General features: G+C 41.8%; 1 protein-coding gene across 1 annotated transcript; it reads right to left on the reverse strand.

Moving 5' to 3' along the window:
- Positions 1-11,808: 11,808 nt before the first annotated feature.
- Positions 11,809-16,195, reverse strand: zfp36l1a (ZFP36 like 1 zinc finger CCCH-type a). Its single transcript, XM_085342650.1, has 2 exons — positions 16,051-16,195; positions 11,809-14,808 (listed from the first exon to the last, which is right to left on the reverse strand). Exons 1-2 carry the CDS (start codon positions 16,099-16,101, stop codon positions 13,741-13,743), a joined length of 1,119 nt encoding a protein of 372 aa, XP_085198776.1. The 5' UTR covers positions 16,102-16,195; the 3' UTR covers positions 11,809-13,740.
- Between the last annotated feature and the right edge of the window lie 3,673 nt (positions 16,196-19,868).

Genomic DNA, 19,868 nt, shown 5'->3' on the forward strand with positions numbered 1-19,868 from the left:
GCCCCGTGCTGGTGAGTCAGTATTTCCACAGAGCTGCTGCTGGCCCTTCTGGATCCGAGTAGACCTGGCCACGAGCCGTTCATCAGCTAGCCAGGTCGAGCTGGTGGATGAACCGTCACGCACTGTGTGCGCTTATTCGCTTTTTTGCTCTCATATCTCTAGCCCATTTGTCAAGATATGACTAACAACTGATTAGCTGAGTTTAAAATTAGTTTGCTCAAATTTGTGTGTCACTTAACTCAGTGTGTGTGATCTCACTTACACAGTCGCACAGAATCTTGTGTCTGCAGAGTGCGAGTCAAAAAGTAAACCTGATTCTAGCCAAAGAACTGCTTACAAACGTAATAATATGTTATATTTATTCCATCAGTAAACAATGGAAAAGATGTGTTTTTTTTTATAAACGGCCCCAGAGTATTTCTTAGTTGTGAGTCTTTTCGATGACCTGTTCAGAGTGTACCAGCGCTCCCAGCAATAAGTAGATAAGTGATCAAGAGTATGTATGTATGGAGTCTTTTCATGTTAGGACCCCACCAAGAAATACTCAGATGCAAAACTCCCTTCCTTGTTATTTTAAAACAGCAGTTTAAACAAAAAAGACCTCATGTGTAATAAATGAACCTCGAAAGTGCTGACAGGCAGATTTTGTTACTTTTGGACAGAGTCACTGTGGCTGTTTCTTGTCCTTTTGTTTATCTAAGCTTCATGTTTTATGGACACATGAATGTTATGGATCCTCTCATTAAATAAGATGCAAGAAAGCAAATAAGTGTATTTACCAAAATGAAAATCCATTCTCATAAGGTATCCCGTGTTTGTTTTAATAAGGCTAAACTTTTGCTGCTTCACAGAGGAAATGTTTGGAGATTTTTTTTTCTTTTTAAGCACTGGAAAACACAAGGAGAGGCCCTGTAATAACTCACCACAAGAGATCTGTGTCACGGTATGCTTATTTCCACTGAGAAACGTCCAGGGAATAATCATCAGGATTACTAATGCATGTTATATGAAAGAGACCTGAAGAAAGACTTTGTCAATGGCAATCCCTGTTTTGTCTCTTGTGTGCCTGATCACTTAAGTTACAGCTGTGACCGTCTTCATTCTTCTCACACTCGTCAGGGGACCGTCTCATGCGGCTTGTCGACAGCATGTTAATCTGTAATAGTTGCACCATAACTTCTCAAAAATTGATTTGATTCAGGGCTGTGTTTGTCTTGGCCGGGAACTGTCTCTGTGGTTGTGGTCTCAGAGTGGAAAGCAGAGGGCAAGAGGGGAGGAGGAGAAGAAGTTGGAAACACAGTGGAGAGAAAAGCAGAAGAGGGTGGTATTCAAAGAATTATGTAAGACTTCAAACAGGTCCAGTCTGGCGAGGAGCGTTGATTTGAGAGTTGTGGGCCCCTTGGGTCAGGTGGCCTCTCACATAGCCTCCCATATGGTCTACATTTCCCCTCGTTGCCTCCGCCCTTCATCTAATTGCCAGGTAATGTATCGTTGCTCTGGCCTATCTTCCTCTCTGTCACTGTTATTCTTCTCCTTTATTAATGGAAGGCAGAGTGGTGTGGTGGTGACGGCGGTGGAGGTGATAGTGGCTCTTGGTTTGGCGTGACGCCACCGAGGGGCCCAGCACTGACACTTTATACATCAGCAGGTTTTACCAAGGTGTTCATTTCAAGAGCATCTCCTCTGCTTTGGCTGCTCCTCCTTTTACTCCCTTCGGCTGTGGAAGGTAAATCAAAGCTGGGGATGATACAGGAGACCTTATTCAATCCAGACAGTTGTCTCACACATATGGAAACACAAACACACACACACACACATGTATATATACAAAACTACATGCTTGTTTGCCTCTGTGCACTTGTGTGTGTAGGTGTTCTCGAACATTCATCAATCCACTTCTTACCATGTAATCCCACAGCGCAGATCGCTCTTTGCCTGTTTGACTCATAAGCAGCCAGGCAGTTTATTTTACAGCCTTTCTGCTCCAGTCACGGCTAAGCATAACAATACACCAGCGGACATGTGTTTGTCATAAACTGGAAGGCTCAAAATTGCATTACAATCGTTTACACTTTGAACAAAGTTCAAAAAGAATCATTGTACACCACATTTAATTATGCGTTATACTTAATGTTGTTAATTCTCTAGTGATTTTCCACTGCTGCTGGACACTGGAAGCCTAACTACAGCAAAAACAACATGGGCTAATCAACCTAAGTAAGCCTTTTAGTAACAGTAAATGCCAAACCCTGTTTGTTATGCTCCACAGGCCAAGTCTCTTACTTCAGGGACTCCATGTAAGGGGCTGGAACTCAAATATTCTGAGTTAGTGACATGCTACAGGCATGGCAGTAGCAACATGAGCCCGACTGAATTTATCAGACCTTTGCGAGGGGCATAAATGTCCATAAGACTTTGCTAACCTCCTGTGTTGCAGATCAAGCCAACATTACCGTCTGGTGCACATGGAAGAGCTCAATTACATAACTTAAGACTTTCATTAGCCTCTCTGCTCCATTGACTTCTCTGGGAAAGGTCCAGATGTGACTTCATGAAGGGCTCTCTCTATGCAGAGCTCTGTTCCGCTATGCCCCCCTTCTCAACCCCCGCAGCTGTAAGCACTCAGAAGAAACCAGGGAGAGAGGGGAGGCTGGCTGAGAGCTTTATTAAAAAAATCAGACACCCCATAGACCCCCCAATCTTGCTTCAAAAAAAAGAGAGAGAAAAGTTCCAGCCCCACCCAAAGCAGGCCTATGGTCCCCTTCTACCCCATAGGTCTTCTAAAGTAGGCCAATAAGTCTTTTAGCATGTGGTCTCCCTGTCAGCCTGAGGTGGCTGACTAGACAGGCTGCTGCTCCAGGGGCAGGAAGTGGGAGCCGGCCAGGAGACACTCTCTGAGAGGCTGCCCAAGTAAACAACCCTCCCCCTTCAGCACACATGCTTATACACATTTATATGTGTTTATATGCTCATACACATTCGGATGTGTTTACATATGACTATATACACACACACACACACACAGACACACATATAATATGTCACCTCCAGAAATTCTGACAAACTTTAACTGGAAAACATTATAAATCTGAATGGCACTGTCTCACTGTTAATATCATTATGGTTTATGGATGACTTTAATTTATTTCAGGCTTTGGTTTTACTTAGACCACAATGCACTTTTAAGACTGAAAACTAGAAATAGCTGAGGGCTTTCTAATCTAATTAATGGCTGTGTTGTTTGATCGCATGTGTGCAAGGCATAAATTTGTACAGCTGAGTGTGCACCACTGTGGAACGTCATTCTAAAATCTTATGCCAAAGTAACAATTTCTACATTAAAGAGGGAGTTTGTTCTACTCATTGCTGGCATTTGATATCCAAATCTCCTGTTGTGTGACTTCGTGTCTGAGTATTATGGCCGTGACGATTTTCCAGAGCAGGGCAGCTGCCTATGTGACTGTGTTTCTGGGAAGGCAGCGGACACAGGTGGCGAATAGGTTAGGGCTGTGATTTATCGAGAGCTCTTTTGCCACGCATTGTGCTGCGGCCTTCCTTTGGGCCTCAGTCAGCTCTCACACATTATATTGAACTTGTTGCTTGTTTTTCTGTGTCACTGATAACAATGATGTTTGATTCTCAGAGTGGAAAACCCAGATGAGTTCCTCTCAGAGAACCAATTTATTGTTTCCCCATGTGAAGCTATTGTATAGGTGATTTAGCTTTTTCTTGGGTAGATGTAGACCCCAGGAAAGATGTTTTCCATCGAGGTGAGTCTTAAATTAAAGCTCTAATCCTTAAGAACACATCAATATTAGGGTTGGGAACTTTTCTAAGTGGTTCTACTACGTTGACTGCTTTTTTGAGGGATGTTATCAGCAAGCAGGTATTGGTTATATGCAGGAGATGGCAATGTGAAAACTAAAGTAAGACAAATAAGCAATATTATTTAAAATATCAGGTGATTGGCAAGGTATTGCAGATTATTCTGAATACTGTAAACCCCCAAGATCTTCTAATGTGAAGCTTAGTTGTAACTCTTATTTATATTTGGTATTTAAGGGTTAAAAATCAGAGCCAGTCAGTCTTCAATTATGTGATGACTCATTCCCTGGATTGATTTGGCATGTTTGCTCAACTGAATCTGTGGCTTCAAAAATACAGAGCTCTAGAGGCCTTGGCTTCACTTTTTTGGAAATGTAAGCAACGTTTTCAAGGCTCATAAGTAAGGTGTCAGAATACACACCTCTGGACCAGTTTATTGCTCTGCTTGCCAATACAATCTGCTTGTTAAGCGATGACCTATCAACCTTGTTCCAAGGTCCAAGGTTTAAGGTGTTGTAACACTTTGTCTCTTGTTTTATTTGATAGAAACAAGCCCCTAAAAATCATCGGTGGTTGCTCTTGGCCTCTCTGGCTTTTCATTAGCTCTACTCATGTGCAACTCATCTTTAACCTCAGTTTTTAAAAACTCACAGGCTACACTACAAACCATTACAAACACCAGCTCAGGAGCGTGACTTTTTCATAGCGAGTTGTCCAAACCACACATCAACATATTAATGACTAACTCCATGTTACAGATAGATTTTCTTTTTCAACATCTTCTTGCTGCTATATGATGACATTTGTCTCAGTTTATCTAGGACCCTCAACATGAATGTGCATTGAGGAAAAATGTACCCAAATGTATCCAATTTAACCATTTAATACATCTTTTCTTTGCTAATGTGTTTATATTAGCCTAACTGTAGCTAGCCACCAGTTAGCATGTTATAAAAGGTAAGCTAGGACAACCTCACTAACCTTACATTTACCTGGTATTTAATTTTCAATCTTTGTTGACGTCCAAATGTATATAGGAGCAGTATGTTTTATTTTTATAGAAAGCTTAAGTCATACGATGGTGTAACATTGGCCTAGCTAACTTCCTACCAATTTCTAATTCCAGTAACCTTGTAAATCCTCTTTTTGATAGATGCCCTTTTGATAAGCCTTACTGTAATATTGGGACAACAGCCACACTGATGATTTTATTGGTGCTGATAGACTCTGGATAATTTTTAACCCTGGTTGGATTCTCAGTGTTAAATTTTGGGAAAAATATAGACCCAGAGATGGCTAATGATGTCAGACTTTATGAGCAGATTTTTTTTAACAAGAAATAAACAATTGTGTTTTTTTAAACACTTGACTGAATAAATGTACCTGTATATACAAGTTCAGGATGATGTTGATATAAAATTGTACTGGTGTGTTAATGTGTAACATGATAAGCACTGTGCAAAGAGTCATAATAACAAAAGCTCTCTGACAAATGTAATTTATACAGCAATATTCATTTGGAGATTCAATAACAGCCACTCAATGGTGATACCAGCACAAAGTAGTAACAGCAAAACCCTACTGGACCAATCCAACCAGTGTTGTCTTTATTGTTTGCAAATTAAGACTTTAAGCTAGAGTATGGTATTTTGCATTTTGAAATTGACCTTGTATTATCTCCGTTTAACACTTCAGCAAGTCATTTTAGGCCAAGTCACAAAGCAGTCAAGTCTGAAGTTTGAAACTTATTTTTGTGGTTTAGGTCTGACTCAAATTTTAGTTTCACTTCTCAGATCCCAAGCCCTGAACCCAGACACACTTCACTTCTAGTAATAATAATAAGAATTTGATTCAACTGTTTGTCATCTTCTCGTAAAGTTTACAAAGTCTCGCGCAAAAGTGTTTCCCACTGGGCACAAGATGAGTCTGTCATAGTAATGCCCTTACGCCAGCATTACTCAAGGCTTCATGTAAAGTTAGGCTTTAATCCTTTTTTCCTCTCTACCTACGCGAGTGCTTGTCACAACAGGTTAGCAGGTGATGCTTGAGGGCGAGCACAGTGCAGGAGCGAGCTTGACAGGTTTCAGGTCGGCCTTATCTTGATCGAAGACATGCCTTGAGAAATCTGAGCAGCAGTCAAACACTTCCAAACAATCTGGGTTGTTTTTAAAGTAAAATTCCTCCATCATGAGAAGCCTCATGCATGTTCCTGAGGGAGCGCGCTGTTAAATGCATGTGTGTGTTTGTCTTAGACTTGCATACGAGCGGGAGAATGCATGCACGTTTGTCTCGTATGTGTGTGTACGTGTAAATGAGTGGGTGTGAGATCTGTGGTTTCTCACAGTCAGTTCTTATCTTTGTCCCTCTGAGTCTCCGCCAGCAGATCATTGTGAAATACACACGCACATAGAGACAGAGTTCACTTTTAACTATTCCCTAACGTCCCAAGGCCAGATACTGTATCTAGGGCTTGTTTACAACTCAAACAAAAAAAACTTATACAGTCATGGTTATATTAGCAGGAGGGTAACTGAAGTCCAGACGTACTCTCTGTGTCACTCTCTCTTCATTCTTTGTCTGGTTTTCAAACACTGTTTAAACCCTTCTGGCCATGAAAAGGCTTGTACTTTATCTATTTCATAATTTTAAAAACTTTTTTAAAGTCAACATCATGTGAGTGCATTTGAGTGTTAGATTGCAGATAGAGATGATCGTCTATGTGTAGTGCAGACTTGGCCTCGGTGCAAGGACTTCCTGTAAAACTGTCACTGATGTCATCTTTGTCTGCTTTTACCTCTAAAAGGCCAGAGTGACTCATAGTTAGCCAACTTTGAGTCTGTCGTTCTCTAATATACTTCTGTAGGTGTAAGGGTGGAGGAGGAAGTTTATTTCTAGGAGCGTGATATGTACTGTACATGTGGGTGTGTGTGTGCGTATGTGCGTGTGAGGTCATTTAAATCAGTATTGAGCTAGTGAGAAACTGAAAACTGCGTTTAAGAAGTGAGAATGAGACTGTTTTCCAGTGTCGCTGTCACCAGAGGAAACAGATGCTGCAAAACAAAACTGAGAATCACGTGTAAGGAAACGTGCTGTTTTTAGCTTTAGCATGGTTCAGTGACTTTGAGCTAACCTCATTCACTGTCTTGTGTCACACACAGAGGCATAAGTAAAGAGTTGGATATATAGTAACATGTCTTTTCGATATCCAACATGGAGTTTTTACAGACTTTACCTCGAAATAAAACTAAGCCAAAGCTCAGCTTTGTGACTAGCTGATGAATATGCTTTATTTTTTGCACAATTATTTGCTTTTACATGGAGAGATATTGTGTAATGTGCCTCTTCAGGCACCTAAAACTCATTCAGAGATGGAAAATCAGACTTTGAGTGAGTTACAGATAGAAAAGGCTTGTTTACAACCTACCGGATGATCAGTGCTGCCCTGAGCCCCGCTGTGACCTTCATAAATGTCATAGAAATATTGTCGTACAAATGCTTGTCAAGGCCATTTAAGCAAGAATTCGCATTTTAATAAAGCAGAGCAAGTGTTGTTCTGCTAATGGAGGCCGCGTTTTTCCCATCAGGCCGTGACGCTGGAAGTCATAAGACAGGAAGACTGAAGTGGTTCAATACTCAGGAGAACTGTGTGTGACTCACTCGGCCCAGTGGACCAGAAACCCAAAGCAAAACAGTGTCAGGTTTGTTACAGCCTCTCCTATTGGTCACTCCTCATCTCCTGTTTCCACTGGGCCAGTGTCTCGTTAGGAAAAAGTCATCACCTGTCCATTAGCGCAGAGCTCAGCGAGAGTCTAGTGGCTTTGTGTTTGTTTTTCTGTCACAGTAAGGAGTGGAAGGGTGTGTTTCCACAACCTGTCAGACAGCCATCACCAGTCCTCTCCTCTGAAGCCTCCTCACCTGTCTGCTCCTCTGCTCAACACATGTGTTTTCTCTTCCTTTCTTTAAAAGGTCAAGGGTTGCCACTTTAGCCTGAGGGGAGGAAAAGCACATGTGACACTGGATCCAGACACGGCTAATAGTAATTATTGGGTAAGTAGTGTGTCACAGCCTCAGTCGGCTAGATAACAGCAGCGTGGAGAGCCCGGATTAAAGCCACGGGATCAGGGAGTGTTTGTGACTGTTGTCTTTGTTGATCTGCAATGAGTCTAGCTGTGACACATACAGCCATAGACCTACAAAGATAAAGCCCGTTGGCTGCTGCGGGCAGCAAAAAAAAGTGCATATACTGTATACTGTATACTGAGATTGCAGCAGTGTGATTACCAAAATGCTAACTGTAAAGCAACTACTAAAGCATGACTTTCAGATAAGATATTTTATGAAATGATTACCCAGAAACATGTATGGTAGGGGAAATCATGAGGTTGTGAAAATAGGTTGATGCTATTGATAAAAGAGGGTGGCGTCACTGCTGTGATGCCATTCTACAAACTGTAATGCAGCTCCTTCAAAGGACATAGTTAATATTGTTTTCTTTGTTAAGGCAGTTATCGACAAGGGTTTTTTTCCCCCATAGATTTAGGTATTGGGTGTTCCACTTTCTGTGTCACTCAGTGTGACTAATCTATATTGTTTTGTATTCAAACGGTAAACTTCACAAACAGTAAAATGCATTCACTACAGGCTGATAATAGTCAGGAGGAGATTAGAGGGGGGATGAGAAGGTCCCTTGTTAGCACAAATTATAAAACACATCCCCATAATTAAGTTAAGAATTTCAATATTTAGGAAACCAGACTTTAACTCCCAACAACCTCTTTTGCAAAGTCATGGACAAACAAAGAGCAGAGCTAAAAGTGAGGACAAACAGAGAGGATGACTGTGCATTGCCACTGTATAAGAGCAAATGAGGCCTTTGGCAAATCTGTCATCTGACAGCAAGGTCAGCGTATGGGGATTGTGACAGACAAACACGAAGACTTTTTTTCCTGTCATGGTTGATTTGTCAGAGTTTCAGTTTAGAATCATCAGAGCAAATGGCTCATTATTACTATTTATAGATTTATTTATCTTCACATGGGTTAAACCCCCCTGAATACTGTGTAATGTGTTAATTAGGAATTTATGGGTGGCTGTATGCCTGTTTTGCACAGAGTGACAAAGCATAATTTGAGAAAATTATGCTTTTGATGTCCACGGGTCAGTGTTTTGCTGCTGCACAGATGATCTCTTTACCGTTTTCCATGCAGATTTCTGAGCTCCCTCTAACCTCCTCGCTCGAGGTTGACCTTAGCCGTTGTCCCACAACACCTGCTGTGCTGCAGTGACATACAAGCATGCCATGCACACATGCATGCACACCGCACTGCAGCCACCCTTCTCTCAGCTGTCAGTGTAGATAAAAGACAGTTAGAACATCAGCACTATTTACTCACCTCTTTCTCAAACAAGGAGGTAGACCTTCCTGCGATAACACAATTGCAAAGTGTACACGCTCTGACATTCTGTTGCTCAACCCTGCAGGTTAAAGGTGAATGGAGATTGGGACTGAGAGCTGAACTACAAACTTGCTTTATCCTGTTTTGCAGGAAGCAATGAGTGAACGAGCTTGGTCTGTGTCACTGCATCGTCTCCATATTGGAAAATTACCTGCTGTTAAGTTTGATGAAGTAATGGAAGCTTTCTTTTTCTTTTTTTCAAAAACATATCAAAGAGCAGGCGACCCCCTCCATCCGCCACCTTCGGAGGTTCAGAAACCCACTTCCTGGTACTTCATCTCAAGGTGCCTCTATGCGTACACCACACAAACAGGAAACAGCCCTCTTTCATCAGCCTCAAACTGCATGCACTTCATGTTCTTCTGAAAGGGTGCAGCAAAGAAAAAGGTGTGCATCACTAATGCTCACCTGATTTAGCTTGAGAAGCCTTTCCTTTGAATTCGTTGTTTCTTTGCTTCTTATCTTATTAAAACCAAATACGCAGAACAGTTTTGAAGTGGTAACAAGTTTCCATCGCTTTCATCTTGCTTCAGGCTTGCACCAAATAAGACAGTATGCGATGTTTCATACGCTGTGTGGCATCTGCAGATACAAGAACACTATGCAATATTGGTTTTGTTTGCCAAAAACTCTCTCACAAAGAAATATAGAGTATGATATCTTTCAAGTGATGTTAATTAAGTTTCAAGACCCTTGTTTCTTATGAACAAATTCTTGTAGAATTCAAATGAAATGAATGCAAACAGGCTTTTTCAAAGTTTCTAAAAGGGGTAGTGCATAGAAACATTAATCTGCAATCCAAGCAATTTTGACTGTATTGTTCCCAAACACAACACCCATCTTTGCACAGGTAAAACATTCCATAAAGCCACAAAAAAGAGGCCTTTCAACAAGCAATTACTCTCCATCAGTAGCATTTAAATATACATGTTATATCATCTCATCTTTTTAAGCTGACTCCTTAAGAGCACCTTTGTACTTCTAAACAAGCTGTTGCATCGTGGTTGGTGTTGATCATTGCTTTATTTTATAGGAACCATGAATGCTCTCTGGTTTTGAATGTAATCAAGGACTTTCTTTGCTTTATCGTGGCCACCAGTATGTTTTTAGACCATTTCCAGCTGGTCTAAAATGGGATGGGGGAGTAGGTTGGTGGGTGATGAAGAATGGAGGGACCTAAGGATCAAGACTAGACGCCACAAGGCCCAGGTTCTCAGGGATAAAGCAACAAGGAGGCCTCTATGGGTCAGCTGTGATGGGTCAGCACCCACCATTGTATGGAGGGAGTTCCTGTTGCTGCTCCGGTTTTTTTGCAATCTGAGAGAATATAAACATGGACAGACGGGAAGTGTCCAGAGGCCAAGGAAATGCAGAGGCGGTGCGTATGTTGAGTCGAGTGCATGAAGTGGAAGTTGCTACTGAAATTGAATACCACTCTGCTCGCATTAATGGCCAACTTGTGAGTGTTATCTGTATTTATTCTCAATGTAAAAACAGAATATATCAAATTAACCCCAAGGCATAGTGTTAACTATGACTGCACCGTTTATCCTCCTTTTTACCTGAAATATCCTTGTGTACATATTGATTAGGTCACAACCTCATCAAATCTGTTTTTTTTTTTTTTAATTCTTGGAAACTTTATAGTAGCTCCCCCTGATCAATATTTCTGCTGAAACTAAGTATGCCAGGTCTTTGTGTAATCAAGCCTGCTCAGACTTTGACTATCCCCAGGTCAATACCCTTGGCTGCTGCAAGCACAGCTCACCAATCAACTTGCACCACACCGAAACTCCCTTTAGTTCTGTATTATGCATCGAAAAAGCACTCACCTGATTACAGCCTCAAATATAATACTGTGTGCCTCTTTTGTTAAAACCCAAGTTTCCTTGGGTATGATGTTACAAAATGTAACTAGTTTCTTTTTTCTTCACATTTTGGACAAATTGCAACAAGTATGCAGTATCAGTCATTAGAGCTTCCTCATAGCCATTATTGGACTTTTTGATACTGAAGAAACTTGAATACTGATTAAGCTCTGGAATTGTAAGGTTTTAGAATAAGACTGATTTTATTTTTTTTTTTAACTCACATTCCTGGGAAGCCCTCTAGAGTTTGAATGGGTACCCAAAACTGAGCATAAAACGTGCCCCATATTTGCTCAATTTCCCAGAACTTTTTACACACCACTCATCACAAAGTTGAACTTTTCAAAAAAATACAGGTTTATTGACTTAACTGCAATCAATACTTACAAAAAGAGAGAGAGAGAGCGAGAGAACGAGAGAGAGAGAAAGAGAGAGAGAGAGAGAGAGAACAGGTTTTCATATAAACTCACAGAAATTACTGTAGTGAAAAAACATGGCTGGGAAAAAAAAATAAAATACATTCAACAGTTTTACTTTCTTTGTGTCAGAATTTGTTCACCTCTTCCGAACACACAAAGGCAACACAGAACAAGTGACTTAAGGAGAGAGAAGAGGAAAAAAAAAAAAAAAAAAAAAAAAAAAAAAAAAAAATTGTCCTCCATTATCAAATATAAAAAGGCGGAGAGCCCTTAGCTACCTGGAATGTATTAAACGAGGCACTTCCACTGATCAAGCATCCAATTGAATTAAAAGAAGATATACTTTCAACTCATTTGGTCACAACTATTGCTTGTAATAACAGACTGGGTGACAGAACACATTTCAACACAGCCAGCCTCTGAACTGCTAGACTCTGCTAAACGAGTCATGTTACTAATTTTCTTTTTAGCACCCCTTTAAGTCTACCATCAACCCGAGTAGGAATAATCCTCTTCAAAGTGGGGACAAGAGATCAGGGAGAGAAAAAATAAAAATAAAAAATCGAATTAATGTCATAACAGTTAGCTACTGTTACTGTCAGATTACTGTAACATGTGCAAGGGGAGGAATGGATACAAGCAAATCTAGTTTAGATGGAAATGCAGTCCAATAAGAGGGAGTAAGAAAAACAAAGTACAATAAATAATCAAAACGCAAAACAGCTTTTTTTGCATTTTTTTTTCTTGCTTTAAATTAAGTTTCATTTTGACAAAGTGTAGTTGCAGAACAAAAGTCATTGAAGTACAATATATTAAACTGTGAAAAAAAGGAAAACTGACAAAAACGTCTTCACAATCTTTAGATTAATATGGAAGATCATAATTTAACATAAAAGAAAATATATTCTATTGTTCATTATCCAGATAAATACAAAAAACAAAATTAACAAAAAATGCATATGATCACCAATAAATATGTTCTGATAAGTTAAATAAGCAGTGACACGCAAACCTTCTGTCTGGAAAGTTTCTCAAATAATAATAACCGTAATAATAACATTAATAAAAAATAATTATCAAATAAAGAAAGCAAAAAGGGATGTAATGAGAGTAGAGAGCTCCATGGAGCAGGTTCTAAAGTGAAGGAGATGGGAGGGGGACAAGTAAAGTAAAATAGCTTGGAGATCCGATCTTGTCAAGTCATGCGACGTATAACTATATTATGGGAATGCTGGAATTCCCCGGATCGGTGAAGATGAAGGTGTAGGTGCTGGGGGCAGGACAAAGTCTTGCAGGTTTAATGATCAGTTTGATATCAACTTCCTTCCCAAAGAAAAAAAAAAAGGAAACAGCCAGTGACCAGCAACAGGAGGAGAGGGGGGGCCATAACCAACTTCCAGTTCAAAGTCCTTCCTGCAGACTCACCCGGTTCAAAATTACATAAGACGGGGCTTGACTGAGGGGTAGAAGGAGGTGGGTGGGGGCAAATGAGAAAGAACCAAAACAAACAGTAGTCCATTCACCCTAAACACATGCAGAAACTGCCCAGGCACTTTTTTTCTCCATTTCTTTTTAAAAAAAACAAACAAACAAAAAAAAAACTATTCATATATTTTCAGGGTCTGTCATTTCTCTCCGTTTGTCTTAACTCAGTCTGTAAAAACGTCTGCGGTGTAGAGCTACAGTTACATTACTGAGCACCCTCTAGCAAGCTCAGGGGAAGTGGTATCATCAGGGAGGATGGCAGGGGAGAGAGGGGAGGGGGATGAGGGCTAGTGCAAAGCACACCCCTTTCCAAGGCCACTTGTGCTGCAACACATTCAATAATACATGAAGAAGAAGAAAAACAAAAAGAAAAACAAGTGGCACCTGGCATAAACAGTCAATTGTTGTTCTCATCATTTCATTGTTCAGTTTCCTCTCCTTTTTTGGCACTATGACACATGGCGGGGTACTTTCTTTTAAAACTTGCTGTGCAGATTAAGTGGGAAGAAATGATAGATTTAGCTGAGGGTTCCCTTAGTTGATTATATCCTCATAATGCTAACAAGGAACTAACGTGATGTGTAAGGGAGCTTTGAGGGCAGAGGGGAGTCTGAAGGGCAGAGGTAGAGGGGAGTGCCATGTTCTTTGTGTCGTCAAATTTAAAAGTCACTAGTGGATGCGTGCAGTCTAGTCATCAGTGATGGAGAGGCGGCTGAAGATGGGAAGGCGGCGGGTGTTATCCAGCGTGGGGGACTCTGAGCCACACAGGCTGCCACCAGAGCTGCTCTGGTAGCCCTCTTGATCCGACATAGAGTCTGGGGGGCTGGATGAAGACTCCAACATCTGAGGGGACTCCAACATGGGTCTGAAATAGTAAGATGTGCTTGTTGGAGAGGGAGGTGCAGGGGTGTTGGGCTCTGTGCCTACAGGACCGGCATTGAGACTGGGCCCGAACAGGCTGGCCAGCTCCTGGCTGGAGTAGGTGAAGGGATTTCTGCTGGGCCAGTCTGGGATCTCATCAGGGAAGAACATGGGTGGAGGGGTGACTGAGGTGGGGCTGTCTCTCAGCCCAACTGAGTTGGAGAAACCAGCAAAGCTGTAGCTGTGCTGCAGCCGAGGTCGCTCCATCTTGTTCATAGAGTTAAGAGGAGAGGACTGCTGGGGAGGTCCACGACGCTCCTCTGCATTGTGGATGAAATGGCAGCGAGGCCCGTATGGGCAGAAACCGATGGTGTGGAAGGTGCGGCACAGCTCAGTTTTGTACTTAGGATGGCGGCTCAGGCTGCGCAGTTCATGGATTCCGTGAGCAAACTGGCATTTGTCGCCATATTTGCAGGAACCGTTCTCCTCAAAGGGCCTGCAGAGCTCTGTCTTGTAACGGCTGGAGTTCACTTGGCTGCTGCTGCCAGTGGGACTGGCAGGGCCTAGGCACTTGTTGATGAGCCTCTCGCCCGTCTCGGAGTAGGAGCGGTCTCGCAGGCGGTTCTCCTTGTTGTTGCTGGCATTGCCAACCCCTGAGATGAGTGAGGAGGACTGGTCCGCTGCCTTCAGGCTATTCAGAAATTGGTTCTGGTTGAACTTTGTGCTGCTGACAGAGTGCCGCCGCTGGTACACGCCTCCCACTGAGGGAGATCCCACCGCCTTCCTGTCCAGCAGGGGTCCGGCGGAGCTGGAGATGGGCACGTTGGTGCTAGTGCAAGGAACAGACATTGGATGAGAGACACCCAGGTTGTTGTTGTAGCTGAGAAGTTTGTTCTGCAAGAAAAATAAAGGACAGAAAATGCAAGCATTAGAAAAAGTAGAGCACAAATAAAAAGCTACTTTCAGCAGCTCCCTGATTTTTAAGTCCGATTGCCATCCTGATGCAACTCCTGAAAGTGACTGAACACTTGTTAGGCGAGCCTATAAACCATTTGTACAGATACTCTCCCTGAATAAATAAATAAAAATGACGGGCACTGTGGGACTGGTGGGGCTACACCTCCGCCTGCATGACTGTTGTTTTTTGGCTCAGACCACATTAGCGGATACAGGCCTATAGAACAGCAGCTGGTTTGGCAAGTTGCCCAGGTTAGGAATGTGTGCGCCTGTGTAGTCAATAGGACAGCAGCACATGAGAGGCCTGTGGACGACCAGTGTGGGCTACAAAGAGCCTGCATCATTTGAAAGAGAAAGAAAGTGGCCAAACATTCTGTGGATTACAAGGGAAACCTGATCTGCTTTCACACATTTCCATACTAGTGGAAATGAACAGTTAGTCATGATTTACATAAACATGACAGTGTAGATAAAATCCAACAAACTCCAGAGGGAGGCTAAAAGAAAAACAAAAACGCTTTGAGAGGCAATCTGACACTCAAAACGGGGTATGAAAACGAATTACGCATCAAGTGTTAAGGTGAGACGATGCCGGTAGTTTAAGTAGTTTTATAGGGGCAGAAAGTGGGCTAAAGCCAGCCAAATCTGGTCAATGATTAGCGAGCATGTGGCTGCTCTGAAAGCGGCATTAAAAGTGGCGCAAAAGTGATCTCATTAAAATAAAGAGGACATAAAGCTTTCACTTTAACAGCCGCTGGCTGCCTAAACTGCACACCGACCTCAAAGCATAAACCATAGATAACATTAAAGTTAGCGGATGTGGCTTATGTTGAACATTAAATAAATACACAAGTAAATAAAAACACCATGTTTTTAAACAATTTTTAAATTAACGCTCCCGCAGCGCTTCGGTCCACTTTGAAGGCGCTTATAGCGTAAACCCTCAAGAGACGAGGCCGAAGAGAGGAAATAACAGACGAAGCAAACAAATAAACACGCAGCTGACTCAAAGCGGAATACAAAGCAATAAACAGCAAAACAAAAACAGCCTCCGCGCAGAGGGCCGCGGGCACGGAGCTCGTCATTCCTCCACAGCGGCTAACTCCCCGCTGCTAACAGGCTAACGTCAGCCCACAAGACACACACAGAGAGAAGGGGGTGGAAAAGTTAGGAAGCTACCTTGTTCATTACTTCGAAGTCGAAGAAAGGCGATACCACGGCTGTGGTCATCTTTGCAGCGACCGGAATCAAATCACAAAAGTAGTTTAAAAAAAAAAAAGAAAGCCAGTCTACTTGTTAGAAAGTTGCTCAGAGCTACTGAACTCTCCCCCTCTGCCCTGCACCAACCCCGACATTTGCTTTTTAATCAATCGACTGCAGGGAGGAGCTTAAAAAAACGGGCGTGAACTTTCAGTAACTTTAGTAACTGTAGAGAAAAAAACTTGCATTGGTTTGTCAGTTTATGTGAGATTACTCCAGTGCTGGGTGAGCTTTGAATGCCAAACCGTCTTAGGCTACCAGTTAGGAGGGATAAAGCACTAAAAACAAGTTTCTTTTTCTCTTGATCGGAGAATCTGAACTTTGGGTTAGATTTGTTAAAAGTTAATTTTGTTGGAGGGAAAAGTGTCTTCAGTTCATAATTAAGCAGCTTAAATATATTTATATAAAACTAAAGTCCGATCAGAAGCCTTCAAAGGCAAGTGAAGAGGAGTAGGGCAATGGAAATCTTGTACTTCTGGAGTTGTTTACTGTATTATCCTCGGGGTTTCAGCTACCATCCACTACTCTGTAATTAATTTACTCTTAATTGCTGGACTGTAACGTCACTTGTGGGACTTTCCGGTGAATTCAGGCACTCGCACTTTTAACTCTTTCCCGACCACAGCTATTTCACTGTTACAGCATACTTCTTCTCAGCCACAGCTCATTTGTTATTCATTACCAGCAGGTATAAAACTCCTCTTCTGAATTGAATACGTGCATGTCATTTCATCAGGTACTGTAGGCGACAATCTGATACATGAGTGACCTCACTAGATTCGACCGCACTGGCGTGACAGACTACAGAGAGTGAAACCCACACACATGTATTGTGGCTCATCTTGCCCACCCCCCTTCATAAAGTCTATGACATCGGCCATGTGCAGACCCTAATGTCAGGGTTGGGTTGCAGTAGAAAAGGAGAGGAGGGAAAAGAAAAGCAGGGTTGAGGAGGAGGGGGAGAAGAAAAGAAGCTGTTAACATACAGAAAAAAAAGTTGGAGTATGGAGGAGGGGATGATGGCGTGAGGGGGAGATTTATGGAGGACGTTTATTACTACACAGCATTGCCCCCAGGGAAGTGAGGGAAGAGGGGTGGGATAGAGAGGCAAACATTCCCTTTCCCCTTCCTCTTCTTCTTTGCCTATACAGGAGCCATGCAGGGGGGGAGTGGGGAGGTGGAGAGCTTTGTCTCTAACTGCTAGCAGCCCTGAAGGAGGCAGGGAAGTTGTTTTTGCGCTGAAATGTTGAAACGAGCTGAAATAGAACAGGCCAGATTACACCACAGCTTCTCAAGCAAGTATCTGACTAAGACCTCGTGAGCTGACCTTTTTGGAACTCAAACATCCTCCTCGCTATGCATTAAGAAAAGTAGATGCAAACACCCGGTTACTCTGGACCTTGTCAGTGAACAGCAAGGGTGTGTGTTGGAACATTAAAAAAAAGAGTTTTACGAGCCAGGCCTGTGCAGAGCAATCTCCCCCTGGAGTGTTTTCACAGATGACAGGGTGGGATGACAGACTTGCTAGAAATCTCGTCTGCAGTTCAAAGGGCCTGTCACTGATTGATTAAGTGGGCCAGATCGATTGTCTCCCTCTAAGGGAGAAACAGAGCAGGGAAGTAGAAAGAGAATCACTTTTCTCCCCCTTTTCTTTTCATTTTGCAAATGCAAAAATCCCGTAGCTGGTGTGGGAATTCGTAATATGTAACACAAGTGAAGAATACGCTCATGTAACTGTGATGCAGGAGCTGGAAATTTCACTGTAGATACTTGCAAGGATTTAAAGCGCACAAGGTCAGCAGGGCTCTAAACTCAAAAACAAACTACCCACTGACTGATGGAAATGCCTTCATACTGGACCTTGGCCTTAAGAAGCCTCATGCAGTGCATTTGTTTATTTTTAATACTCTCAGATATATCGTGCCTGCTGATATTATTGTGTGACTCAGTTGTCCTTCCAGGTTTAGGAGGAGGCACCTGTTTCCTGCCAAAATGAAAATATATAGAAAAAAGTCAGCCTGCTGTGCTCTCAGGGGATAAAGTCAGATGCTTTAAAAATGGAGACAGTAAACCACTGTAATTACTACTGACAAGACTTTAACACAATGCATTGTAAAAAAAAACTGCATTATTTTACTCTGGACTCTCTTTCCTTTAAAAAGAAAAAAATATCTCATAAAGAGTTTGAAATCCAAATATTTTCTGTTGTCACAAATGACAGAAATCTTGCAACTAAGGTGCGTCGAAGCATCATGACGTTTTCACTGACTTCCAAAGCAACAAACACAAAAGGCACGATCCATATATCAAATTCTCTGGCAGTATTTTCCTCTTACTGTTGACTGAGTTGAGCTCTCTCTTAGAAGACTTGATTTCGGAGGTTTTGTGCTCTCCAAGGTCAAGGCTGTCCTCCTTTTTTTTCCTCCAGGCTCTGCTGGCGCTGGAGTCAGTCACTCCTCAGCATGTGCTGCGTCGTTTGATTTCTGCCTCCTGCGCCGTTGACTCTGATGACCCCAAGCTCAGAAGGGAGGATGGGGATTGAGCTTGAGGTCACTGATAATGTTTAAGTGGGATGACAGGATGTTAAATTTTTCACCTATCACTACTGGAGATGAAAGAAGTCATGGAGGAGAACAACAAATAAATGGGAGGTGACTGTTGTGGCAACAATTTGCTGCAGTTCCTCCCTGCAGCCAACAGAGGGCAAAGTTCTTCCGCTTCTCTCTCCTCTGGTCTTATTTAACTCTATTTTTGTACAGTATTTTAAGTCTTTGCACGTTTGCCTAAAACATAACTTTACCTCAACAGAATAGTTCTAGATTGAGTGGGAATTTCTAAGATTAGACCAGCAGGTCAGCTCAGTCAAAGACAGCTCCTTCTTTGTGCGGCTTTGAGGTAATTTAGTGCTCAGTACAAACTTGTGAATTGTGTAATCAGCCTTTCCACAGATACACTAACATTGGCCTTGTGTGAAGCAAAGGGACTTATCAGCTACAAAACTCACAATTACTCAAACTAGTATTGTGGTAATCTCAAACCGTGCTGCACCACATCCCAGTTAAGGTGACCACAAGCTCATTAAACAATGTATTAAAGAAGAAATAAGTAGTATTTTTACTTTTTACTGCTGCATGGTGCATAATGTGTATTCTGGGGCTTGATAGGGTTGTTGATGAATACCAGTCACTTAGTGGTTTCCACTTAGTGAGATTTCTGCCTCACTAAACAGTCATCCCCCCCACACACTTGCATTTTCAATTCCTTAATATTAAGGTTATTACTGTATATGCAGCTGTGAGCGGAACATCTCTGCTTCACAAGAAATGTATTTTCAGTTTGTCGCTGGCACATCTTAGTTATTTCTGCCAGTCATGGGAAAACAACCTTTAAGATCTTAGTAGTGCCCGTGTAGGTTAGATTTGAGAAGAGGGGACATAGTCAGGGTGAAAAAAAGCTATGTTTGTAGTTGCCATTTGTGTTGTAGTGTTGTAGTTGTGTTGTATGTTTCCTTCTAAATAGAAGAAAAACATACAGATTTCCTTAAAATCCATATTTTTATGATAGTCACAAGCATTTCCTCAATGCTAAATCCAACTGCAAAGTACAATATTGTGTTTTTTTTTCAACTTTATTTGTTATGTTATTAATGCTTAAGTAAAGGTAGTTACAGTGTATCAAATCAATGTTCAGAAGATGGTTATATTTGCATATATTTTTTTCTTTCTTTTTAAATAACA

This window comes from Diplotaxodon limnothrissa, linkage group LG19, assembly GCF_057381915.1.
Source record: "Diplotaxodon limnothrissa isolate DT_005_m linkage group LG19, D_limnothrissa_male_GT1.1, whole genome shotgun sequence".
Lineage (NCBI taxonomy): Eukaryota > Metazoa > Chordata > Actinopteri > Cichliformes > Cichlidae > Diplotaxodon > Diplotaxodon limnothrissa.

Bases quoted from the DNA above. Each gene is read 5' to 3' on its own strand.
- zfp36l1a (XM_085342650.1), bottom strand. From the start codon at position 16,101: ATGACCACAGCCGTGGTATCGCCTTTCTTCGACTTCGAAGTAATGAAC. The intron at 14,809-16,050 runs GTAGCTTCCTAA...TTTTTCTTGCAG, and splicing joins ACTTCGAAGTAATGAACAAG to AACAAACTTCTCAGCTACAA.